Source organism: Staurois parvus, unplaced genomic scaffold, assembly GCF_062004578.1.
Source record: "Staurois parvus isolate SC_StPar_1 unplaced genomic scaffold, SC_StPar_1.0 ptg000363l, whole genome shotgun sequence".
NCBI lineage: Eukaryota > Metazoa > Chordata > Amphibia > Anura > Ranidae > Staurois > Staurois parvus.
In genome coordinates this window covers 219,564-244,876 of record NW_028318159.1, presented here as the reverse complement: position 1 = coordinate 244,876, position 25,313 = coordinate 219,564, and the positions used below count along the sequence as shown (strand labels likewise).

Here is a 25,313-nt window from a genome sequence, read left to right as displayed (position 1 = left end):
AATAGATTGTCACGCAAAAATATACGCCCTCCAGCAACAATAGATCTCACAACAGCCAACGACAAAGGACCCCTCTCTCAACAGACAAAGGACCCCTCTCTCAACAGTAGATCACATTCAGCAACAACTGACCCCCAGCAACATAACACCCCCCCGCCAAGCAACAATAGACCACCATGCAAAATACCACCCCTCCAGCAACAATAGACCCCCAGCAGCAAAAACAGATTACCAGCAGTCAGCATCAATAGATTTTCCAGCAGCCAGAAACAATAGACCCCTCCCTCAACAGTAGATCCCTTTCAGCAACAATTGACCCCCCCCCAACAATAATACCACCCCTCCAGCAACAATAGACCCCCAGCAGCAAAAACAGATTTACCAGCAGTCAGCATCAATAAATTTTTAGCAGCCAGAAACAATAGACCCCTCCCTCAACAGTAGATCCCTTTCAGCAACAATTGACCCCCCCCCAACAATATAAGCCCCCCCCAGTAACAATAGACCCCCTTACCAGCAACAATAGATTGTCAAGCAAAAATATAATGCCCTCCAGCAACAATAGATCTCACAGCAGCCAGCGACAAAAGACCCCTCTCTCATCAGTAGATCCCATTTAGCAACAATTGACCACCAGCAACATAACACCCCCCCCACCAAGCAACAAAAGGCCGCCCCAGCAATAGTAGACCACTATGCAAAAAAATTCCCCCCCCCAACAATAGATCCCTCCCTCAACAGTCAATCCCTTTCAGCAACAATTGACCCCCCCCCCAACGATATAAGCCCCCATCAACAATAGACCCCTCCACCAGAAACAATAAACCTCCCCAGCAACAATTATCACGCAAAATTAGATGCCCTCCAGCAATAATAGATCTCACAGCAGCCAGCGACAAAAGACCCTTCCCATTTAGCAACACTTGACCCCCAGCAACATAACACCCCCCCTGCCAAACAACAATAGAGCTCCCCAGCAACAGTAGACCACCATGCAAAATATCTCACCCCAGCAACAATAGACCCCCAGCAGCAACAACAGAATTCCCAGCAGCCAGCATCAATAGACCCCTCCCTCAACAGTCAATCCCTTTCAGCAACAATTGACCCCCCCAATAATATAAGCCCCCCAAGCAACAATAGGTGCCCTCACCAGCGACAATAAACCTCCCCAGCTAGAATAGATTGTCACACAAAAATAGATGCCCGCCAGCAACAATAGATCCCACAGCAGCCAGCAACAAAAGACGCCCCTCTGAACAATAGATCCTATTCAGCAACACAAGACCCCCAGCAACATAACACCCCCAAGCAACAATAGAACTCCCCAGCAACAATAGACCACCATGCAAAAATAGGTCCCCTCCAGCAACAATAGATCCCCAAGTAGTCAACATCAATAAATCCTCCAGCACCCCTTGCCATTACATGCATTCAGTGCTGGAGGTGCCGGAACTGCGGGGGGGGGGGGGGTGCCGGAACTGCGGGGGTGGGGTTGGGGGTGGGGGGTTCCACGGGGAACACAAGAGATGAAAAAATAACAGACGCGAGAGTTTCCGGAAATCGACATCTTTAATGAATGAAACGAACAAAATGGTAAGAAGTCGTTCATTGACATCGAAATGGTATTCTCAGCATCATTCCTGGATAGAGGAGCCGACCCGGGCTGAGCTCTACGTGACACCTTGTCCCAGGAAGGTCCCAAGATGTCCCAGTGACACCATTTTCCAAACAGCCCAAACGCCAGTCTCAGGTTGTCCTAACAAAACCTTGCTGAATGTGACACCTTATGTTTCGCCTTGTCTTAGTAAGCCCCAGTCCTAGGAACCTCCAGTGACACCCTGCCCTATGAAGCTTCAGTCCTAAGAAGTCCCAGTGACACCCAGTCCCTTGAAGCCCCAGTCCCTGGAAGCTCCAGGTGGTACCCTGTCCCATGAAACCTCAGTCCCAGGAAGTTCTAGTGACACCCTGTCCTATGAATCTTCAGCCCCAAGAAGTCAGTGACTCCTTTTCATGAATCCCCAGTCCCAGAAAGCTCCAGTGACACCCTGTCCTATGGAGCTTCACTCCCAAGAAGTACCAATGACACTTTGTCTCATGAAGCCCCAGTCCCTGGAAGGTCCAGTGACACCATGTCCTATGAAGCTTCAACCCCAAGAAGTCACAGTGACACCCTGTTCTATGAAGCTTCAGTCCCTGGAATTACTGGTTTCACCCAGTCCTATGAAGCTTCAGTACCAAGAAATCACAATGACACCCTGTTCTGTGAAGCTTCAGTCTCAGAAATCTCCAGTGACACCCTCTCCCATGAAGCCTGTTCCAGGAAGTCCCAGTGACACCCTGTCCTATGAAGCCTCAGCCCCAAGAAGTCCCAAGAAGTCACAGTGACCCACTGTCCCATGAAAACTGAGTCCCATGACGTCCCAGAGACACCTTGTCCTATGAAGCTTCAGTCCTAAGAGGTCACAGTGACACCCTGTCCTGTGAAGCTTCAGTCCCAGAAAGCTCCAGTGACACCCTCTCCCATGAAGCCTCAGTCCCCGGATGTCCCAGTGAGACCCTGTCCTATGAAGCTTCAGTCCCAATAAATCCCAGTGAGACCCTGTCCTATGAAGCTTCAGTCCCAATAAATCCAAGTGACACCCTGTCCCATGAATCCCCAATTCCAGGAAGCTCCAGTGACAACCTGTCCAGTGAATCTTCAGTCCTAAGAAGTCACAGTGACACCCTCTCCCATGAAGCTTCAGTCCCAGGAAGTCCCAGTGACACCCTGTACCTTGAATCCCCAATCCCAGAAAGCTCAAGTGACACCCAGTCCTATGAAGCTTCAGTCCTAAGAGGTCACAGTGACACCCTGTTCTGTGATGCTTCAGTCCCAGAAAGCTCCAGTGACCCTTTCTCCCATGAAGCATCAGTCCCAGGAAGTCCCAGTGACACCCTGTCTTACAAAGCTTCAGCCCCAAGAAGTCCCAGTTACACCCTGTCCCATGAATCCCATATTCCAGAAAGCTCCAGTGACACCCTGTGCTGTGAAGATTCAGTCCCAGAAAGCTCCAGTGACACCCTGTTCTGTGAAGTTTCAGCCCCAGGAAGTCCCAGTGACACCCTGTATCTTGAATCCCCAATCCCAGAAAGCTCAAGTGACACCCAGTCCTGTGAAGATTCAGTCCCAGAAAGCTGCAGTGACACCCTCTACCATCCCAGGAAGTCCCAGTGACACCCTGTCCCATGAATCCCCAATTCCAGGAAGCTCCATTGACAACCTGTCCAGTGAATCTTCAGTCCTAAGAAGTCACAGTGACACCCTCTCCCATGAAGCTTCAGTCCCAGGAAGTCCCAGTGACACCCTGTACCTTGAATCCCCAATCCCAGAAAGCTCAAGTGACACCCAGTCCTATGAAGCTTCAGTCCTAAGAGGTCACAGTGACACCTTGTTCTGTGATGCTTCAGTCCCAGAAAGCTCCAGTGACCCTTTCTCCCATGAAGCATCAGTCCCAGGAAGTCTCAGTGACACCCTGTCTTACAAAGCTTCAGTCCCAAGAAGTCCCAGTTACACCCTGTCCCATGAATCCCATATTCCAGAAAGCTCCAGTGACACCCTGTCCTGTGAAGATTCAGTCCCAGAAAGCTCCAGTGACACCCTGTTCTGTGAAGCTTCAGCCCCAGGAAGCCCCAGTGACACCCTGTATCTTGAATCCCCAATCCCAGAAAGCTCAAGTGACACCCTGCCCTGTGAAGATTCAGTCCCAGAAAGCTGCAGTGACACCCTCTACCATCCCAGGAAGTCCCAGTGACACCCTGCCCCACGAAGCCTCAACCCTTGGAAGTCCCAGTGACACCCAGTTGTCTCTCAAAGGGGCCCCATTGAGCTAACCTCCTATTTTTTTTAAGAATACAGATTCCCATGCCGAGGAATCAGCACTAATCACCCCCCAGTCCCAGTCCTTCAACTGGCAGATCGGTGTGGAAGATTGAGGGGGTTTAAAATGGCCACTAGATGGCGCTGAGGAGCCGAGGAAATACATCCATCTTTGTCACAAGAGATACAATGTCACAAATCTAGAGAACGTCGGAGGGAATGAACACAAATATGGAACCGTTTTCTTTTCGGCTGATTCACAAACCAATATCCGTGCAATTCCATTGGACGGAAGGCTATACAATGTTTTAATAAATGAACCCCAAAGTCTGCGGCGTCCTCTATTCAGGGAGTGGATCAGAGAATTCATGTTTGTCCGGCAGGATGTGCAGGGATGGGTTGCGTCCCGCGCTCACCGGAACCCGCATTTGTGTTCTGTTGTATTAAAATCGAGCGACACCATAGACGGTTCTGGTCGAAGTTCCTGCCGGCGTGTTGGAGGAGCCTGCGTGCGTCACAAGTGAGTATGTGACCGCGTGATCGTCCTGGAGGAGGGAGATAAAACAGACAGTCAGACGTCCGCACATCGATCGATTCTTCATGTGTCAGCACTGCGAAGGGAGGAAGAAACTGAGAGATATAAAATGTATATATATAATATATTGCCAGGAGTATTGGCCCCGCCCACCAGTCATGTGATTCAGGTGCTCCAATCCCCTCCCAATCATGTGATTCAGGTGCTCCAATCCCCTCCCAATCATGTGATTCAGGTGTTCCAATCCCCTCCCAATCATGTGATTCAGGTGCTCCAATCCCCTCCCAATCATGTGATTCAGGTGTTCCAATCCCCTCCATATCATGTGATTCAGGTGTTCCAATCCCCTCCAAATCATGTGATTCAGGTGTTCCAATCCCCTCCCAATCATGTGATTCAGGTGTTCCAATCCCTTCCCAATCATGCAATTCACGTGTTCCAATCCCCTCCCAATCATGTGATTCAGGTGTTCCAATCCCCTCCCAATCATGTGATTTATGTGTTCCAATCCCCTCCATATCATGTGATTCAGGTGTTCCAATCCCCTCCCAATCATGTGATTCAGGTGTCCCAATCCCTTCCCAATCATGTGATTCACGTGTTCCAATCCCCTCCCAATCATGTGATTCAGGTGTTCCAATCCCCTCCCAATCATGTGATTCAGGTGTTCCAATCCCCTCCCAATCATGTGATTCAGGTGTTCCAATCCCCCCCATATCATGTGATTCAGGTGTTCCAATCCCCTCCTGATCATGTGATTCAGGTGTTCCAATCCCCTCCATATCATGTGATTCAGGTGTTCCAATCCCCTCCATGGACACAGGTGTATACAATCAAGCCCCTAGGCATGTAGACGGCTTCTACAGACATTGGTGAAAGAATGGGTCGCTCTCAGGAGCTCAGTGACTCCAAGCGTGGTCATTTTTTAAAAGACATGTTAAAATATATTCCTGTAGGCCAATATATTGGAAATATATGTCACATCTATAATTTTTTTCTATATATATTGGAAATATATTTCTCTTCCATATGGGCTGCTTTTCTGCAAAACGCTGCAGTAAAATGCATAGGTGTGAACAGGGGCGGACTGACCATTTGGAAACTCGGGCACTGCCCGAGGGCCAGGGGTCAGTAGGGGGCCCCATGAGATACCCCTGGTACCTTTTTCATAGGCTTTTTTGAGTTTGGGCAAGGACACAGGGGCCCCATGATCCCCTATTGCCCGGGGGCCCCATGAGTTGTCAGTCCGCCCCTGGGTGTGAACCTGGGGTAAAGGAACTATCTTTCAACATGCAAGTAGTTGAAGGAGATCAGACAATAGACGATCACTTACATTTCGATGTTTTGGAGCAGGACGGGCTGCACAGAGAAAGAAAAGGGAGGTGAGTATATATGAAGCCATGAAAAGAGAATATGAATTTGGTGGCTTTTATGTAAAGCACATTGGAGGTCTATGTTAGAAAATGTTTTTTACAGTGCAGATACAACGAACGACCACCATATTATGTGTAAAATATTTATCTCCTATGATTGGCAGCTCCACCTAGTGGCCAAAATGTGTTTTTTTCCTCCCAGTGTCACCAAGGGTGGGGCACAATTCCACCCAATGACACCAACAATTGGGCCCAATAACACCAATAATGGGGCACAATTCCTCCCAGTGTCACCAATGATGAGGCACAATTACTTCCAGTGTCACCAACAATTGGGCCCAATAACACCAATGATGGGGTGCAATTCCTCCCAATGACACCAATGATGGGGTGCAATTCCTCCCAATGACACCAATGATGGGGCACAATTCCTCCTAGTGTCACCAAGAATGGGGCACAATTCCTCCCAGTGTCACCAATAATGGGGCACAATTCCTCCCAGTGTCACCAAGGATGGGGCACAATTCCTCCCACTGATACCAATGATGGGGCACAATTCCTCCCAGTGTCACCAAGAATGGGGCACAATTCCTCCCAGTGTCACCAATAATGGGGCACAATTCCTCCCAGTGTCACCAAGGATGGGGCACAATTCCTCCCAGTGTCACCAATAATGGGGCACAATTCCTCCCAGTGTCACCAAGGATGGGGCACAATTCCTCCCAGTGTCACCAAGGATGGGGCACAATTCCTCCCAGTGTCACCAAGGATGGGGCACAATTTCTCCCAGTGTCACCAAGGATGGGGCACAATTCCTCCCAGTGTCGCCAAGGATGGGGCACAATTTCTCCCAGTGTCACCAAGGATGGGGCACAATTTCTCCCAGTGTCACCAAGGATGGGGCACAATTCCTCCCAGTGTCACCAAGGATGGGGCACAATTCCTCCCAGTGTCACCAAGGATAGGGCACAATTCCTCCCAGTGTCACCAAGGATGGGGCACAATTCCTCCCAGTGTCACCAAGGATGGGGCACAATTCCTCCCAGTGTCACCAAGGATGGGGCACAATTTCTCCCAGTGTCACCAAGGATGGGGCACAATTCCTCCCAGTGTCACCAAGGATGGGGCACAATTTCTCCCAGTGTCACCAAGGATGGGGCACAATTTCTCCCAGTGTCACCAAGGATGGGGCACAATTCCTCCCAGTGTCACCAAGGATGGGGCACAATTCCTCCCAGTGTTGCCAACAATTGGGCCCAATAACACCAATGATGGGGCGCAATTTATCCCAATGACACCAATGATGGGGCACAATTCCTCCCAGTGTCACCAAGGATGGGGCACAATTCCACCCAATGACACCAACAATTGGGCCCAATAACACCAATGATGGGGCGCAATTTATCCCAATGACACCAATGATGGGGCACAATTCCTCCCAGTGTCACCAAGGATGGGGCACAATTCCTCCCAGTGTCACCAAGAATGGGGCACAATTCCTCCCAGTGTCACCAAGGATGGGGCACAATTCCTCCCAGTGTCACCAAGAATGGGGCACAATTCCTCCCAGTGTCACCAAGGATGGGGCACAATTTCTCCCAGTGTCTTCAAGGATGGGGCACAATTCCTCCCAGTGTCACCAAGAATGGGGCACAATTCCTCCCAGTGTCACCAAGGATGGGGCACAATTTCTCCCAGTGTCACCAAGGATGGGGCACAATTCCTCCCAGTGTCACCAAGGATGGGGCACAATTCCTTCCAGTGTCACCAAGGATGGGGCACAATTCCTCCCAGTATCACCATGGATGGGGCACAATTCCTCCCAGTGTCACCAAGGATGGGGCACAATTCCTCCCAGTGTCACCAAGAATGGGGCACAATTCCTCCCAGTGTCACCAAGGATGGGGCACAATTTCTCCCAGTGTCACCAAGGATGGGGCACAATTCCTCCCAGTGTCATCAAGGATGGGGCACAATTCCACCCAATGACACCAACAATTGGGCCCAATAACACCAATGATGGGGCGCAATTCCTCCCAGTGTCACCAAGGATGGGGCACAATTCCTCCCAGTGTCACCAAGGATGGGGCACAATTCCTTCCAGTGTTACCAAGGATGGGGCAAAATTCCTCCCAGTGTTACCAAGGATGGGGCACAATTCCTCCCAGTGTCACCAAGGATGGGGCACAATTCCTCCCAGTGTCACCAAGGATGGGGCACAATTCCTCCCAGTGTCACCAAGGATGGGGCACAATTCCTCCCAGTGTCACCAAGGATGGGGCACAATTCCTCCCAGTGTCACCAAGGATGGGGCACAATTCCTCCCAGTGTCACCAAGGATGGGGCACAATTCCTCCCAGTATCACCAAGGATGGGGCACAATTCCACCCAATGACACCAACAATTGGGCCCAATAACACCAATGATGGGGCGCAATTCCTCCCAATGACACCCACCAACAATGGGGCACAGTTCCTCTCATTAGCACCAAAAATGGGGCAGGGAAGAAGGGGGGAGGACAACTTCCGCTTCCGATCACCTTAGGCGCACCCCGCTCTCCAAAGGTGCCAATCCTTCACGGGGATCGGGGGACAAGGGCTTAAAGTAGAACCTCCCCTTTTGGGTGGAGCTCCTCTTCAAGAGAGATTTCTTATCGCTTCCAGTTGCCTCTTCAGGAAAGAATGTGAAAGAAATATCCCCGGAGGGGTACAGACAGCAAAAAAAAAAAAACGACCAGGGTTTTGTCCACTCCCTCCCGAAAAAATAAATTAGAAAAATGCCCGTAGATATATTTTAAATCGATCTCCGCATGAACAAAGCTCCAGTTTACTTCAACGTAGTTCTCTGGTTCTAGGAAGACGACCCAACTCACCCTCCTGCATGTCATCGATGTTAATGGACGAGTAGTGAATGTCTTCTTCAGCTTTGTCTTCTCCTCCAGGTTCTGAGAAGTAAAAGAAACGAATCTTCATCGATATTTTTACATTTATCGTAATACGTAGGTGACCTGCAACCGCTCATTACCTACCTTTGGCCGGTTCCTCGACTACGCCCCCGCTTGTTCCCAACCTGCAACCACTCATTACCTACCTTTGGCCGGTTCCTCGACTACGCTTCTGCTTGGTCCCAACCACTTGTTACCAGCTTGGCTTGTTTACTGACTATGCTAGGCTTGCTCACCTCTTGGTGGGGCGATCCTGAGGACCTAAACCTGGTGCTAACATCCTGCGAAATCCATCTCCACCATCAGGAGCTCTGGGGAATACCGGTTAGTGCTTAGATACCACACCTCTGGTGCGCCGGTGTCACAGGGTGACCTGTTTGGGTACGTATCCAGCTGGTCGGTGGGAACCTCTCTACAGCTATAGCCAATGGACTCCAAGCTTGAACCCTGACCGTGACCAATGTAAAGGAAGACCTTGAAAAATCTCGCATGGGCCTGCTTTCCATCTTGGTGTTGAATATCAAAGTACAGTATACACATTGGAAAAGGTCCTAGAAAACGGAGAAGACCTCCAACAGTCCTAGAAGTTGATGTATTCTAGCTTTCAACATATCTACTACGTAACAGGCAATCCACACCCCCGATCCACCCCTCCGATCCGCCCCTCCGATCCGCCCCTCCGATCCACCCCTCCGATCCACCCCTCCGATCCACCCCTCCGATCCTCCCCTCCGATCCTCCCCTCCGATCCACCCCTCCGATCCACCCCTCCGATCCACCCATACGATCCACCCCTCCGATCCTCCCCTCCGATCCTCCCCTCCGATCCACCCATACGATCCACCCATACGATCCACCCCTCCGATCCACCCCTCCGATCCACCCCTCCGATCCACCCCTCCGATCCACCCCTCCGATCCACCCCTCCAATCCTCCCCTCCAATCCTCCCCTCCAATCCTCCCCTCCAATCCTCCCCTCCAATCCACACCCCTGATCCAGCCCTCCGATCCAGCCCTCCGATCCAGCCCTCCACTCCACCCATACAATCCACCCCTCCAATCCACCCCTCCAATCTACCTTTCCAATCCACCCCTCCAATCTACCCCTCCAATCCACCCCTCCAATCCACCCATACATTATGTGGCAAAAGCTTGAGGAGGACCCTTCTCTGTATCAGTATGACTGTGGCCCTTGTGTCCAAAGCCAGCTCCATAAAGACATGGGGTGACCAGTTTGATGTGAGGGAACTCACCTCTATCATTGACCATCCCTGCCAGGAATCACTCCCATCGTATCCACCCCAATTGTATCTACACAATCGTATCCACCCCAATCGTATCCACCCCCATCGTATCCACCCCCAACGTATCCACCCCCATCGTATCCACCCCAATCGTATCTACCACAACCGTATCCACCCCCATCGTATCCACCCCCATCGTATCCACCACAATCGTATCCACCCCCATCGTATCCACCCCCATCGTATCCACCACAATCGTATCCACCCCCATCATATCCACTCCCATCGTATCCACCCCCATCACATCCACCACAATCGTATCCACCCCAATCGTATCCACCCCAATTGTATCTACCACAATCGTATCCACCACAATCATATCCACCCCCATCGTATCCACCCCCATCGTATCCACTCCCATCATATCCACCCCCATCGCATCCACCACAATCGTATCCAAACAAATGGTATCCACCCCCATCGTATCCACCCCAATCGTATCCACCCCAATCGTATCCACCCCAATCGTATCCACCCCAGTCGTATCCACCCCAATCGTATCCACCCCAATCGTATCCACCCCAATCGTATCCACCCCAATCGTATCCACCCCAATCGTATCCAACCCCATCATATCCACCCCAATCGTATCCACCCCAATCGTATCCACCCCCATCATAGCCACCCCAATCGTATCCACCCCCATCGTATCCACCCCCATCGTATCCACCCCCATCATATCCACCCCGATCGTATCCACCCTCATTGTATCCACACCGATCGTATCCACCCTCATTGTATCCACACCGATCGTATTCACCCCGATCGTATCCACCCCATCAAATCCACCCCCATCGTATCCACCCCCATCGTATCCACCCCCATCGTATCCACCCCAATCGTATCCACCCCAATCCTATCCACCCCAATCCTATCCACCCCAATCGTATCCACCCCAATCCTATCCACCACAATCCTATCCACCCCAAGAGTTTGAATACTTCGAGTAGTTTTATGTTTTCCTTCTTTGTGAACAGTACCTGAGACCGAATAGTTCTGAGGACCACCTCTGGTCAATGGAGGTAGCTGGTGTCTAAATAGGAAGAGCAGGAGACTGATGACGAATGTTAGGAAAAGAGCCACCGAAACTGGAATCCAAAGGAAGCTGTGGGCTGCTTGGCTCTTATCTAGGAGAACATTTTCTAGAAAAATACAAAAGTGAAAATTAATACAATTCGATAAACCATTCGTAATATTTCAACTTATAAACGGATGATACCATTGGACGTCTCCCCCTGTGTCCCATCTGAGCCAATAAGGAACGTCAGGGCAATTGACTGGATGCTCTGGTGTGATCCCTTTGGGAAGATCTCCATTGGTGTCAGTGGGAGGAATAGTGCCCCATCATTGGTATCAGAGGGAGGAATAGTACCCCACTATTGGTGTCTGTGAGAGGAATAGTGCCCCATCATTGGTGTCAGTGGGAGGAATAGTGCCCCATCATTGGTATCAGTGGGAGGAATAGTGCCCCATCATTGGTGTCAGTGGGAGGAATAGTGCCCCATCATTGGTATCAGTGGGAGGAATAGTGTCCCATCATTGGTATCAGTGGGAGGAATAGTGTCCTATCATTGGTGACAGTGGGAGGAATAGTGCCCCATCATTGGTGTCAGTGGGAGGAATAGTGCCCCATCATTGGTGTCAGTGGGAGGAATAGTGCCCCATCATTGGTATCAGTGGGAGGAATAGTGCCCCATCATTGGTGTCAGTGGGAAGAATAGTGCCCCATCATTGGTGTCAGTGGGAGGAATAGTTCTCCATCATTGGTGTCAGTGGGAGGAATAGTTCTCCATCATTGGTGTCAGTGGGAGGAATAGTGCCCCATCATTGGTGTCAATAGGAGGAATAGTGCCCTATCATTGGTATCAGAGGGAGGAATAGTACCCCACTATTGGTGTCGGTGGGAGGAATAGTGCCCCATCATTGGTGTCAGTGGGAGGAATAGTGCCCCATCATTGGTGTCAGTGGGAGGAATAGTGCCCCATCATTGGTGTCAGTGGGAGGAATAGTGCCCCATCATTGGTGTCAGTGAGAGGAATAGCGCCCCATCATTGGTGTCAGTGGGAGGAATAGTTCTCCATCATTGGTGTCAGTGGGAGGAATAGTTCTCCATCATTGGTGTCAGTGGGAGGAATAGTGCCCCATCATTGGTATCAGTGGGAGGAATAGTGCCCCATCATTGGTGTCAGTGGGAGGAATAGTGTCCCATCATTGGTGTCAGTGGGAGGAAAAGTGTCCCATCATTGGTGTCAGTGGGAGGAATAGTTCTCCATCATTGGTGTCAGTGGGAGGAATAGTTCTCCATCATTGGTATCAGTGGGAGGAATGGTGCCCCATCATTGGTATCAGAGGGAGGAATGGTGCTCCATCATTGGTGTCAGTGGGAAGAATGGTGCCCCATCATTGGTGTCAGTGGGAGGAATGGTGCCCCATCGTTGGTGTCAGTGGGAGGAATAGTGCCCCGTTGTTGGTGTCAGTGGGAGGAATAGTGCCCCATCATTGGTGTCAGTGGGAGGAATAGTGCCCCGTTGTTGGTATCAGTGGGAGGAATAGTGCCCCATTATTGGTGTCAGTGGGAGGAAGAGTGCCCCATCATTGGTGTCAGTGGGAGGAATAGTGCCCCATCATTGGTGTCAGTGAGAGGAATAGTGCCCCGTTGTTGGTATCAGTGGGAGGAATAGTGCCTTATTATTGGTGTCAGAGGGAGGAATGGTGCCCCATCATTGGTGTCAGTGGGAGGAATATTGCCCCATCATTGGTGTCAGTGGGAGGAATGGTGCCCCATCATTGGTGTCAGTGGGAGGAATAGTGCAACGTTGTTGGTGTCAGTGGGAGGAATAGTGTCCCATCATTGGTATCAGTGGGAGGAATAGTGCCCCATCATTGGTATCAGTGGGAGGAATAGTGCCCCATCATTGGTGTCAGTGGAAGGAATAGTGCCCCATCATTGGTGTCAGTGGAAGGAATAGTGCCCCATCATTGGTGTCAGTGGGAGGAATAGTGCCCCATCATTGGTGTCAGTGGGAGGAATAGTGCCCCATCATTGGTATCAGTGGGAGGAATAGTGTCCCATCATTGGTGTCAGTGGGAGGAATAGTGTCCCATCATTAATATCAGTGGGAGGAATAGTGTCCCATCACTGGTATCAGTGGGAGGAATAGTGCCCCATCATTGGTGTCAGTGGGAGGAATAGTGCCCCATCACTGGTGTCAGTGGGAGGAATAGTGCCCCATCATTGGTGTCAGTGGGAGGAATAGTGCCCCATCATTGGTGTCAGTGGGAGGAATAGTGCCCCATCATTGGTGTCAGTGGGAGGAATAGTGCCCCATCATTGGTGTCAGTGGGAGGAATAGTGCCCCATCATTGGTGTCAGTGGGAGGAATAGTGCCCCATCATTGGTGTCAGTGGGAGGAATAGTGCCCCATCATTGGTGTCAGTGGGAGGAATAGTGCCCCATCATTGGTGTCAGTGGGAGGAATAGTGCCCCATCATTGGTGTCAGTGGGAGGAATAGTGCCCCATCATTGGTGTCAGTGGGAGGAATAGTGCCCCATCATTGGTGTCAGTGGGAGGAATAGTGCCCCATCATTGGTGTCAGTGGGAAAGATGTCTCATCCTGCTGAGGTTTCACAAGTACGATGGAGTTCTCTCACTAATTCGGGAACCTCTATGACGTTGAGCACCATCTAAAATTCAGATTATTAAAACATCGCACTTTATTTACATATTTTTGGTTGATGGCCACTTTCTCGGCACCTTGTAAGGTGTCATCACCTTCTGTGCACGGAACACCCAACCACTTCGTCTGACTTTGACCCTCACCGACCATCTGCAGGAAGATCATCATGCAAATACCAGGTTTCCTGCGTTGTTTCCCCCTTTCAGGTTGGCTGAGCACTTTGCATGTTCTCTGGTTATTTTTAAAAAATGTCTCATCTACAGGAGGAACTCACTGCTAATGTTCCATGACAATTGTAATAAATGCAATTTAATTTTTTTTTTTTAATTTTCGAAAAATATATTTTAAAAATATTCTTCCCAATTGTATTGACATATATTTGAAATAATAAAAATTTTATATATTTTCAATATATATCAAAATATATTACAATAAATAAATAAATATACACATATATATATATATTGAAATATATTGAAAATATATAAAATTGTAATTGTTTCAAATATATGTCAATACAATTGGGAAGAATATATTAAAAATATATTTCAAATATATTTTTCTTCCACGTGGGCGGGATTGCAAAATGTAAGGGAATGTTTATATTTTCGGATGTAATTTATATATTTGCTGCGATTTTGTAAGAAAAAAAAAAGTTTAATAAAAGATTTAAATTTAAAAAAATAAATAAAAGCTACAGAAAAAAATATTAAAAGCGATTTTTTTTGTCACTTCTTTAAATAAGATACCGAAGACCCATTTATGCGTGTACTTCTCCAGATGGGACATGAAAGGGTCAAAACAACCCTTTTTTATTTTTTTAATTACCGTGTGTTATTAGTCACCGTGAAACCAAATAATTTAACAAGCAAATATGATTTATGATACCAGGAAACAAACTCTCCAAGCCGCGTGATTTTACCTTCAACAGAATATATATATATTTATGTATATTAATTTATTTATTGAAATATATTTTGAAATATATTGAATACGGCCAAAATTGTAGCATTTCAAATATATGTCAATACAATTGGGAAGAATATATTAAAAATATATTTCAAATATATTTTTCTTCCACGTGGGCGGGATTGCAAAATGTAGGGGAATGTTTATATTTCGGATGTAAATGATATTTTTGCTGCTGTGATTTTGTAAGGAAAAAAAAAAAAGTTCAATTAAAGATTTAAGTAATAAAAATAAATACATTGAATACGGCCAAAATTGTAGTATTTCAAATATAATTTTCTTCCATGTGGGTGGGATTGCAAATGTAGGGGAATGTTTATATTTTGGATGTAAATTATATTTTTGCTGTGATTTTGTAAAGAAAAAAAAGAAAAAAAAAAGTTTAATAAAAGATTTAAATAAAAAAATAAATAAATAAAAGCTACAGAAAAAAATATTAAAAGCAATGTTTTTTGTCACTTCTTTAAATAAGATACTGAAGACGCATTTATGCGCGCACCTCTCCAGATGTGACATGAAAGGGTCAAAACAACCTTTTTTTTAATCACTGAGTGTTATTAGTCATCGTGAAACCAAATAATTTAACAAGCAAATATGATTTATGATAGCAGGAAACAAAGTCTCCAAGCCGCGTGATTTTACCTTCAACAGAATATATATATATTTATTTATTTAAATATATTTTGAAATATATTGAATGTGGCCAAAATTATAATTATTTCAAATATATGTCAATGTGATTGGGAAGAATATTTTTAAAATATATTTCAAATATATTTTTCTTCCACGTGGGTGGGATTGCAAAATGTAGAGGAATGTTTATATTTCGGATGTAAATGATATTTTTGCTGCTGTGATTTTGTAAGGAAAAAAAAAAAGTTTAATAAAAGATTTAAGAAATAAAAATAAATATATTGAATACGGCCAAAATTGTAGTATTTCAAATATATGTCAATATAATTGGGAAGAATATTTTTAAAATATATTTAAAATATATTTTTCTTCCACGTGGGCGGGATTGCAAAATGTAGGGGAATGTTTATATTTTGGATGTAAATTATATTTTTGCTGTGATTTTGTAAGGAAAAAAAAGTTTAATAAAAGATTTAAATTTAAAAAAATAAATAAATAAAAGCTACAGAGAAAAAATATTAAAAGCAATTTTTTTTATCACTTCTTTAAAAAGATACTCAAGACCCATTTATGCATGCACCTCTCCAGATGTGACATGAAAGGGTCAAAAAAAAGTTTTTTTTTTAATCACCGTGTGTTATTAGTTACCGTGAAACCAAATAATTTAACAAGCAAATATGATTTATGATAGCAGGAAACAAACTCTCCAAGCCGCGTGATTTTACCTTCAACAGAATATATATATATTTATTTATTTAAATATATTTTGAAATATATTGAATGTGGCCAAAATTATAATTATTTCAAATATATGTCAATGTGATTGGGAAGAATATTTTTAAAATATATTTCAAATATATTTTTCTTCCACATGGGTGGGATTGCAAAATGTAGGGGAATGTTTATATTTTGGATGTAAATGATATTTTTGCTGCTGTGATTTTGTAAGAAAAAAAAAAAAGTTTAATAAAAGTTTTAAATAAAAAAATAAATAAATAAAAGCTACAGAAAAAAAAATTAAAAGCGATTTTTTTTGTCACTTCATTAAATAAGATACAGAAGACCCATTTATGCGCGCACCTCCCCAGATGTGACATGAAAGGGTCAAAAAAAGTTTTTTTTTTAATCACCGTGTGTTATTAGTCACCGTGAAAACCAAATAATTTAACAAGCAAATATGATTTATGATACCAGGAAACAAACTCTCCAAGCCGCGTGATTTTACCTTCAACAGAATATATATATATTTATTTATTTATTTAAATATATTTTGAAATATATTGAATACGGCCAAAATTGTAGCATTTCAAATATATGTCAATATAATTGGGAAGAATATATTAAAAATATGTAAATATTTTTGCTGTGATTTGTAAGAAAAAAAAAAGTTTAATAAAAGATTTAAATAAAAAAAAAATAAATAAAAGCTACAGAAAAAATTATTAAAAGCGATTTTTTTTTGTCACTTCTTTAAATAAGATACTGAAGACCCATTTATGCGCGCACCTCTCCAGATGTGACATGAAAGGGTCAAAACAACCCTTTTTTTTTTTTTTTAAATCAATGTGTGTTATTAGTCATCGTGAAACCAAATACTGTATGATTTATGATAGCAGGAAATAAACTCTCCAAGCCGCGTGATTTTACCTTCAACAGAATATATATATATTTATTTATTTAAATATATTTTGAAATATATTCAATACGGCCAAAATTGTAGTATTTCAAATATATGTCAATATAATTGGGAAGAATATTTTTAAAATTTATTTCAAATATATTTTTCTTCCACGTGGGCGGGATTGCAAAATGTAGGGGAATGTTTGTATTTCGGATGTAATTTATATTTTTGCTGTGATTTTATAAGAAAAAAAAAAAAGTTTAATAAAAGATTTTAAATAAATAAATAAATAAAAGCTACAGAAAAAAAATATTAAAAGCGATTTTTTGTCACTTATGTAAATAAGATACCGAAGACGCATTTATGCGCGCACCTCTCCAGATGTGACATGAAAGGGTCAAAACAACCTTTTTTTTTTTAATCACCGTGTGTTATTAGTCATCGTGAAACCAAATAATTTAACAAGCAAATATGATTTATGATACCAGGAAACAAACTCTCCAAGCCGCGTGATTTTACCTTCAACAGAATATATATATATTTAATTATTGAAATATTTTTTGAAATATATTGAATGAGACCAAAATTGCAATTATTTCAAATATATGTCAATGTGATTGGGAAGAATATTTTTAAAATATATTTCAAATATATTTTTCTTCCACGTGGGCGGGATTGCAAAATGTAGGGGAATGTTTGTATTTCGGATGTAATTTATATTTTTGCTGTGATTGTGTAAGAAAAAAAAAAGTTTAACAAAAAGATTTAAGTAATAAAAATAAATACATTGAATACGGCCAAAATTGTAGTATTTCAAATATATGTCAATATAATTGGGAAGAATATTTTAAAAATATATTTCAAATATATATTTCTTCCAAGTGGGCGGGATTGCAAAATGTAGGGGAATGCTTGTATTTCGGATGTAAATGATATTTTTGCTGTAATTTTGTAAGAAAAAAAAAAGTTTAATAAAAGATTTAAATTAAAAAAAATAAATAAAAGCTACAGAAAAAAAATATTAAAAGCGATTTTTTTTATCAGTTCTTTAAATAGGATACTGAATACCCATTTATGCGCGCACTTCTCCAGATGTGACATGAAAGGGTCAAAACAACCATTTTTTTTTTTAATCACAGTGTGTTATTAGTCACCGTGAAACCAAATAATTTAATAAGCAAATATAATTTACGATACCAGGAAAGAAACTCTCCAAGCCGCGTGATTTTACCTTCAACAGAATATATATATATTTATTTATTTATTGAAATATATTTTGAAATATATTGAATACGGCCAAAATTGTAGTATTTCAAATATATGTCAATATAATTGGGAAGAATATATTAAAAATATGTAAATATTTTTGCTGTGATTTTGTAAGAAAAAAAAAAAGTTTAATAAAATAAAAAAAAATAAATAAAAGCTACAGAAAAAAATATTTAAAGCAATTTTTTTTTGCCACTTCTTTAAATAAGATACTGAAGACCCATTTATGCGTGTACTTCTCCAGATGTGACATGAAAGGGTCAAAACAACCCTTTTTTTTTTTTTTTAATCAATGTGTGTTATTAGTCATCGTGAAACCAAATACTGTATGATTTATGATACCAGGAAATAAACTCTCCAAGCCGCGTGATTTTACCTTCAACAGAATATATATATATTTATTTATTTATTTATTGAAATATATTTTGAAATTTATTGAATACGGCCAAAATTGTAGTATTTCAAATATATGTCAATATAATTGGGAAGAATATGTTAAAAATATATTTCAAATATATTTTTCTTCCACGTTGGTGGGATTGCAAAATGTAGGGGAATGTTTATATTTTGAATGTAAATGATATTTTTGCTGTGATTTTGTAAGGAAAAAAAAAAAGTTTAATAAAAGATTTAAGTAATAAAAATAAATATATTGAATATGGCCAAAATTGTAGTATTTCAAATATATTTTTCTTCCACATGGGTGGGATTGCAAAATGTAGGGGAATGTTTGTATTTCAGATGTAATTTATATTTTTGCTGTGATTTTGTAAGAAAAAAAAAAGTTTAATAAAAGATTTAAGTAATAAAAATAAATACATTGAATATGGCCAAAATTGTAGTATTTCAAATATATTTTTCTTACACATGGGTGGGATTGCAAAATGTAGGGGAATGTTTGTATTTCGGATGTAATTTATATTTTTGCTGTGATTTTATAAGAAAAAAAAAAGTTTAATAAAAGATTTAAATAAAAAAATAAATAAATAAAAGCTACAGAAAAAAAATATTAAAAGCGATTTTTTGTCACTTCTTTAAATAAGATACAGAAGACCCATTTATGCGCGCACCTCTCCAGATGTGACATGAAAGGGTCAAAACAACCCTTTTTTTTTAATCACCGTGTGTTATTAGTCATCGTGAAACCAAATAATTTAACAAGCAAATATGATTTATGATAGCAGGAAACAAACTCTCCAAGCCGCGTGATTTTACCTTCAACAGAATATATATATATTTAATTATTGAAATATTTTTTGAAATATATTGAATGAGACCAAAATTGCAATTATTTCAAATATATGTCAATGTGATTGGGAAGAATATTTTTAAAATATATTTCAAATATATTTTTCTTCCACGTGGGCGGGATTGCAAAATGTAAGGAAATGTTTATATTTCGGATGTAAATGATATTTTTGCTGCTGTGAGTTCGTAAGGAAAAAAAAAAGTTTAATAAAAGATTTAAATAAAAAAAAAAAATAAAAGCTACAGAAAAAAATATTAAAACTCTCCTAGCCGCGTGATTTTACCTTCAACAGAAATGTAGGTTTCGGCATAGAGTTTCTGGTTGTAATATATTTGCTTGGTACAATGATACGTCCCGGCCACGTTATGATCCACTTTTGTAAAATGTAGATGGTCGTTGGTGACTGAGAACTGTAATAAGGTTCCGTTTTTGTAAAAAGTCGTGTTGGTGACAGGAATACCGGGACGGCTGTGACAACGAAGAGTTAAAGGGTCGCCCTTGTATATGACCAGAGGTCTCTGCAGGATGAGCTGGGCTGAAATTGGAAAAAAAAAACATTTGGATATATTTATATTCCCACATGGAAGAAAAATATATTTAAATATATTTTTAAAAATATTCTTCCCAAATATATTGACATATATTTGAAATACAAAATACAATTTGGGCGTATTCAATATATTTCAAAATATGTTTCAATACACACATATATATTTATATATATATATATATATATACATTAAATAAATAAATATATATATATATACATTAAATATATATATATATATATATATATATATATATATATATATATATATACATTAAATAAATAAATAAATAAATAAATATATATATATATATATATATATATATATATATATATATTATATTCTTCAGATTTTTTTTAACATGGAAAAAAGTCATATAATCACACATATTTGTAAATGCATTACAAAAATGTAGATTTGTATTTTTAAAGACCTACAGTATATTTGAAACTTATTTTTCAAAATATTTTTCATATATTTTTTAATAAAAACGCATTTCAACATACAGTATATATATATAAAATACAAATCTACATTTTTGGAATGCATTTACAAATATATGTAAAAATATATGCTAAAATGACTTTTTTCTATGTTAAAAAAAATCTGAAGAATATATTAACATAGAAAAAAGTCATTTTAACATATTTTTACATATATTTGTAAATGCATTCCAAAAATGTAGATTTGTATTTTATATATATATACTGTATGTTGAAATGAGTTATTTATATATTACAAAATATATGTTAAAATGACTTTCATATGTTAAAAAAAATCTGAAGAATATATTAAAAAAATATATATTTTTAACATTTTTATATATTTAAAAAATTTTTTTTTATATATTTTGTAATATATAAATAACGCATTTCAACATGCAGTATATATACCAGGAAGACTGGTGGTACCCCCTGCTGGCCTGAGGAAATGTGGGCTTTTTTGCCCAGCATATATACGCCCACAGCTCTCAGTCAGTGCTTTTGATTGAGAGTCAGCCAATTCCAGTGGTCACATGATACAGAAGCCATTCCATCTCCTGGCCAAAAAAAGGCCACTTAAAGGGCCTCTGCGAGGCAGGACTTAGAGGTTAAAGAGACCCTATCACCAACCCTTTTCAACCCTTAATAATAACTTTCTGGGTCTCAGGGGACCTCTGCTAAAAAGGACTCCATCTACAACTCATGATACATTAGGGTGATGGTCGGTGGGAAGATTGCTCCTCACACTTGTGGTCAATGTGAAGTATTACCTACTTACAGATAACTATAAAGATCCTTGGTGTCAGAGGGAACTTGTCTGAGATGCAGAAATTGCTCAAGGAACCCCTAGCAACCTCTTAAGGAACCCTAGACTAGACCATTCATTTCATTGAAAACCATCTCATAAGAACATCTACAGCTCAAAGCCTCCCATGCGTAGACCTTGAAAGTCTGTAGGACTACTGCTGATTGCTGCCATCTTGGATGGAGGGAACTTGTCTGAGAGACAGAAATTGCTCAAGGAACCCCTAGCAACCTCTTGAGGAACCCTGGATGAGAAACCCTGGACTAATTCATTCATTTCATTTCATAGGGATATCTACCTGTAAAAGCCTCCCATGCGTAGACCTTCAAAATCTGTGGGACTTCTGCTGATTGATCTTGGATGTGAGGTCAGCAACCTCAGCTGATTCAAGTATTCTCCTTAACTCCTCCATTAGCAACTACATAAAAGGTTATGTAAGGAGTTTAGGGGAGGAGCAGAAGTGCTGGGCCAGCACAGAGAGTATTTAGACACTCCCAGAAGATGGGAGGGCTGTGATGGTGCTCCTCACACTTGTGGACATTGTGAAGTATTACCCACTTACAGATAGCTAAAGAGATCCTTGGTGTCAGAGGGAACTTGTCTGAGAGGCAGAAATTGCTCAAGGAACCCATAACAACCTCTTGAGGAACCCTGGACTAGACCATTAATTTAATTGAAAATCATCCCATACGAATATCTACCGGTCAAAGCCTCCCATGGGTAGACCTTCAAAATCTGTAGGACTACTGCTGATTGCTGCCATCTTGGTTGGAGGGAACTTGTCTGAGAGGCAGAAATTGCTCAAGGAACCCCTAGCAACCTCTTGAGGAACCCTGGATGAGATACCCTGGACTAGACCATTAATTTCATTTCATAGGGATATCTACCTTGAAAAGCCTCCCATGCATAGACCTTCAAAATCTGTAGGACTACTGCTGATTGCTGCCATCTTGGATGGAGGAAACTTGTCTGAGAGACAGAAATTGCTCAAGGAACCCCTAGCAACCTCTTGAGGAACCCTGGATGAGATACCCTGGACTAGACCATTCATTTCAATTCATAGGGATATCTACCTGTAAAAGCCTCCCATGCGTAGACCTTCAAAATCTGTGGGACTACTGCTGATTGATCTTGGATGTGATGTCAGCAACCTCAGCTGACTCAAGTATTCTCCTCAACTCCTCCATTAGCAGCTACATAAAAGGTTATGTAAGGAGTTTAGGGGAGGAGCAGAGGAGCTGGGCCAGCACAGAGAGTATTCAGACACTCCCAGAAGATGAGAAGGTCTATGATGATCAAGGATGGTCCAGGAGATTACAGACATTTTTTTTTTTATATAGACATCAGACAAGTGTTGTGTAGAGATATGGAGGACAAATAAACTCACAGTTAATGACACCGAGCCTGGCCGGATCGCTCTTCTGACTCGTATTGGTGCGACATTGATATTCTCCGATGTCGTTCTCGTCAGCAGACCGGATTGTGAGACTAGGCCGATGTTCCTTGATCGGTTTGGTGTCTTTGTACCAGTAATATCTGAGGTTCTCCCGTGTTGGGGATCCTACGTTACATGTTATATTGACCGATTCATAGATGAAGATATTCCCCCAGTTGGGTGTAAAGGTCACCATAGCTTTGACGGCAACTTGGACAACAAAAAAGAGATACACGGTGTAGTTAATATTACGTGGACTCCTGACCATCACACCTACCTGTATGGTGAAAAGCAGGGGCGGACTGACCATTCGAGCACTTGGGCGCTGCCCGGGGGCCCAGGGTCAGTAGGGGGCCCCATGAGATGCCCCTGGTACCTTTTATAGGCTTTTTTTGGGTGTGGTTTGAGTGTGGGCGAGGGCACAGGGGCCCCATGATCCCTTATTGCTCGGGGGCCCCATGAGTTGTTAGTCCACCCCTGGTGAAAAGTATAGGGACCTCCCTTTTAGGCAACTGAGCACTTCCAACCTTGAGGTGACACTTCGATGAAGGCCCTTTACTGTGCCCCCATGCACAAAGCTGGCCCCATACATGGTTTGACCACAGAAGTAGTGATTGACACTGACTCTTGGGGCCAGTCAGGACCCTTGGCCAATCAGCACACTGTAACTGGGCCACACAGAACAGTCTAGAACAGTGGTCTCCAAACTGTGGCCGGGGTCCAGGTGCTTTCTTGCTTACTTTTATCTGGATCTTGGGGCATTATTCCCCCTACTGTCAGCAACAATGGGCCACTATTCTTGCCAATGACACCAATGATGAGGCACTATTCCCCCCACTGACACCAATGATGGGGCACTATTCCCCCCACTGACACTAGTAAAAGGACAATATTCCCCCCCACTGACACCAACAATGGGCCACTATTCCTCCCCCTAATACCACAGATGGACCACTATTCCTCCCACTGACACCAATAATGGGGCACTATTCCCCCCACTGACACTAGTAATAGGACAATATTCCCCCCACTGACACCAACAATGGGCCACTATTCCTCCCCCTAATACCACTGATGGACCACTATTCCTCCCACTGACACCACTGATGGGACACTATTCCTCCCACTGACACCAATGATAGGGCACTATTCCTTCCACTGACACCAACAATGGGTCACTATTCCTCCCCCTAATACCACTGATGGGCCACAATTTCTCCCACTGACACCAATGATGGGGCACTATTCCTCCCACTGACACCAATGATGGGGCACTATTCCTCCCACTGATACCAATGATGGGGCACTCTTCCTCCCACTGACACCAATGATGGGGCACTATTCCTCCCACTGATACCAATGATGGGGCACTATTCCTCCCACTGAAACCAATGATGGGGCACTATTCCTCCCACTGACACCAATGATGGGGCACTATTCCTCCCACTGACACCAATGATGGGGCACTATTCCTTCCACTGACACCAATGACGGGGCACTATTCCTCCCACTGACACCAATGATAAGGGCACTATTCCTCCCCCTAATACCACTGATTGACCACTATTCCTCCCACTGACACCAATGATGGGCCACTATTCCTCCCACTGACACTAATAATAGGACATTATTCCCCCCACTGGCACCAACAATGGGTGCCCTTCCTCCCCCCAATACCATTGATGGACCACTATTCCTCCCACTGACACCAATGATGGGGCACTATTCCTTCTTTTAATACCAAAGAGCGGACACTGTTTACTCCCACTGACACCAGGGCATTATCTACTCCCACTGGCCACAGTCTGGCACCCTAAAGTTTGAAGGGCAATAAGTTGGCCCTTTGTGTAGAAAATTTGGTGAGCCCTTGTCTTGAATATACTATTTCCAGATTAAAGGAACAAAAAGACACGTTTTGACCAGTTTGGGGTGGAAGAACTCAAAGGGTCTGCACAGAGCCCTGACCTCAACCCTACTGAACACCTTTGAGGTGAAATGCCAGTTCCAAGCTAGGTCTAGTCATCCAGCATCAGTACCTGACCTCACCAACGTTCTTATGGCTCAGTAGTCACAAATCCCCACAAAAGCATTTCCAAAAATGTGGAAAGCCTTCCTAGAAGAGTGGTGGATACCACAGCTGCGTACTGAGGATGTCTAACAAGCTCATCTAGGTGTGATGGTCTACAAACGTTTGGCCAAATAGTGTATATACAACGGAAAGACGTTCTGAAACTCATTTTTGGGGGCTCTTCAAGAGCTAAGGAACGTGACTCACCAATGTTCTTATGGCTCAGTAGGCACAAATCCCCGCAAAAGCATTCCAAAAATGTGGAAAGCCTTCCCAGAAGAGTGGTGGATACCACAGCTGCGAACTGAGGCCAATTCCATATGAATGGCCATGGGTTTGGAATGGGATGTCCAACAAGCTCATCTAGGTGTGATGGTCTACAAACATTTGGCCAAATAGTGTATATACAATGGAGAGGAGTTCTGAAACTCATTTTTGGGGTCTCTTCAAGAGCTAAGGAACGTGGCTCACCAACGTTCTTATGGCTCAGTAGGCACACATTTCCTCAAAAGCATTTCCAAACATGTGGAAAGCCTTCCCT

The 25,313-nt window shown here is 42.8% G+C and overlaps 1 protein-coding gene across 1 annotated transcript; it reads right to left on the bottom strand.

Annotated features, from left to right (window-relative positions):
- Positions 1–10,771: 10,771 nt before the first annotated feature.
- Positions 10,772–22,972, bottom strand: LOC149456336 (low affinity immunoglobulin gamma Fc region receptor III-A-like). The gene is made up of 3 exons (XM_089685130.1): positions 22,657–22,972; positions 19,718–19,969; positions 10,772–11,157 (listed from the first exon to the last, which is right to left on the bottom strand). The coding sequence occupies exons 1-3, from the start codon at positions 22,970–22,972 to the stop codon at positions 10,772–10,774; spliced, it is 954 nt and encodes a 317-aa protein (XP_089541256.1).
- Positions 22,973–25,313: the final 2,341 nt, after the last annotated feature.

Bases quoted from the DNA above. Each gene is read 5' to 3' on its own strand.
- LOC149456336 (XM_089685130.1), bottom strand. From the start codon at position 22,972: ATGGTCAGGAGTCCACGTAATATTAACTACACCGTGTATCTCTTTTTT. The intron at 19,970-22,656 runs GTGAGTTTATTT...TTCCAATTTCAG, and splicing joins CAGGCTCGGTGTCATTAACT to CCCAGCTCATCCTGCAGAGA. The intron at 11,158-19,717 runs GTAAAATCACGC...GTATTTTTCTAG, and splicing joins AACCTACATTTCTGTTGAAG to AAAATGTTCTCCTAGATAAG.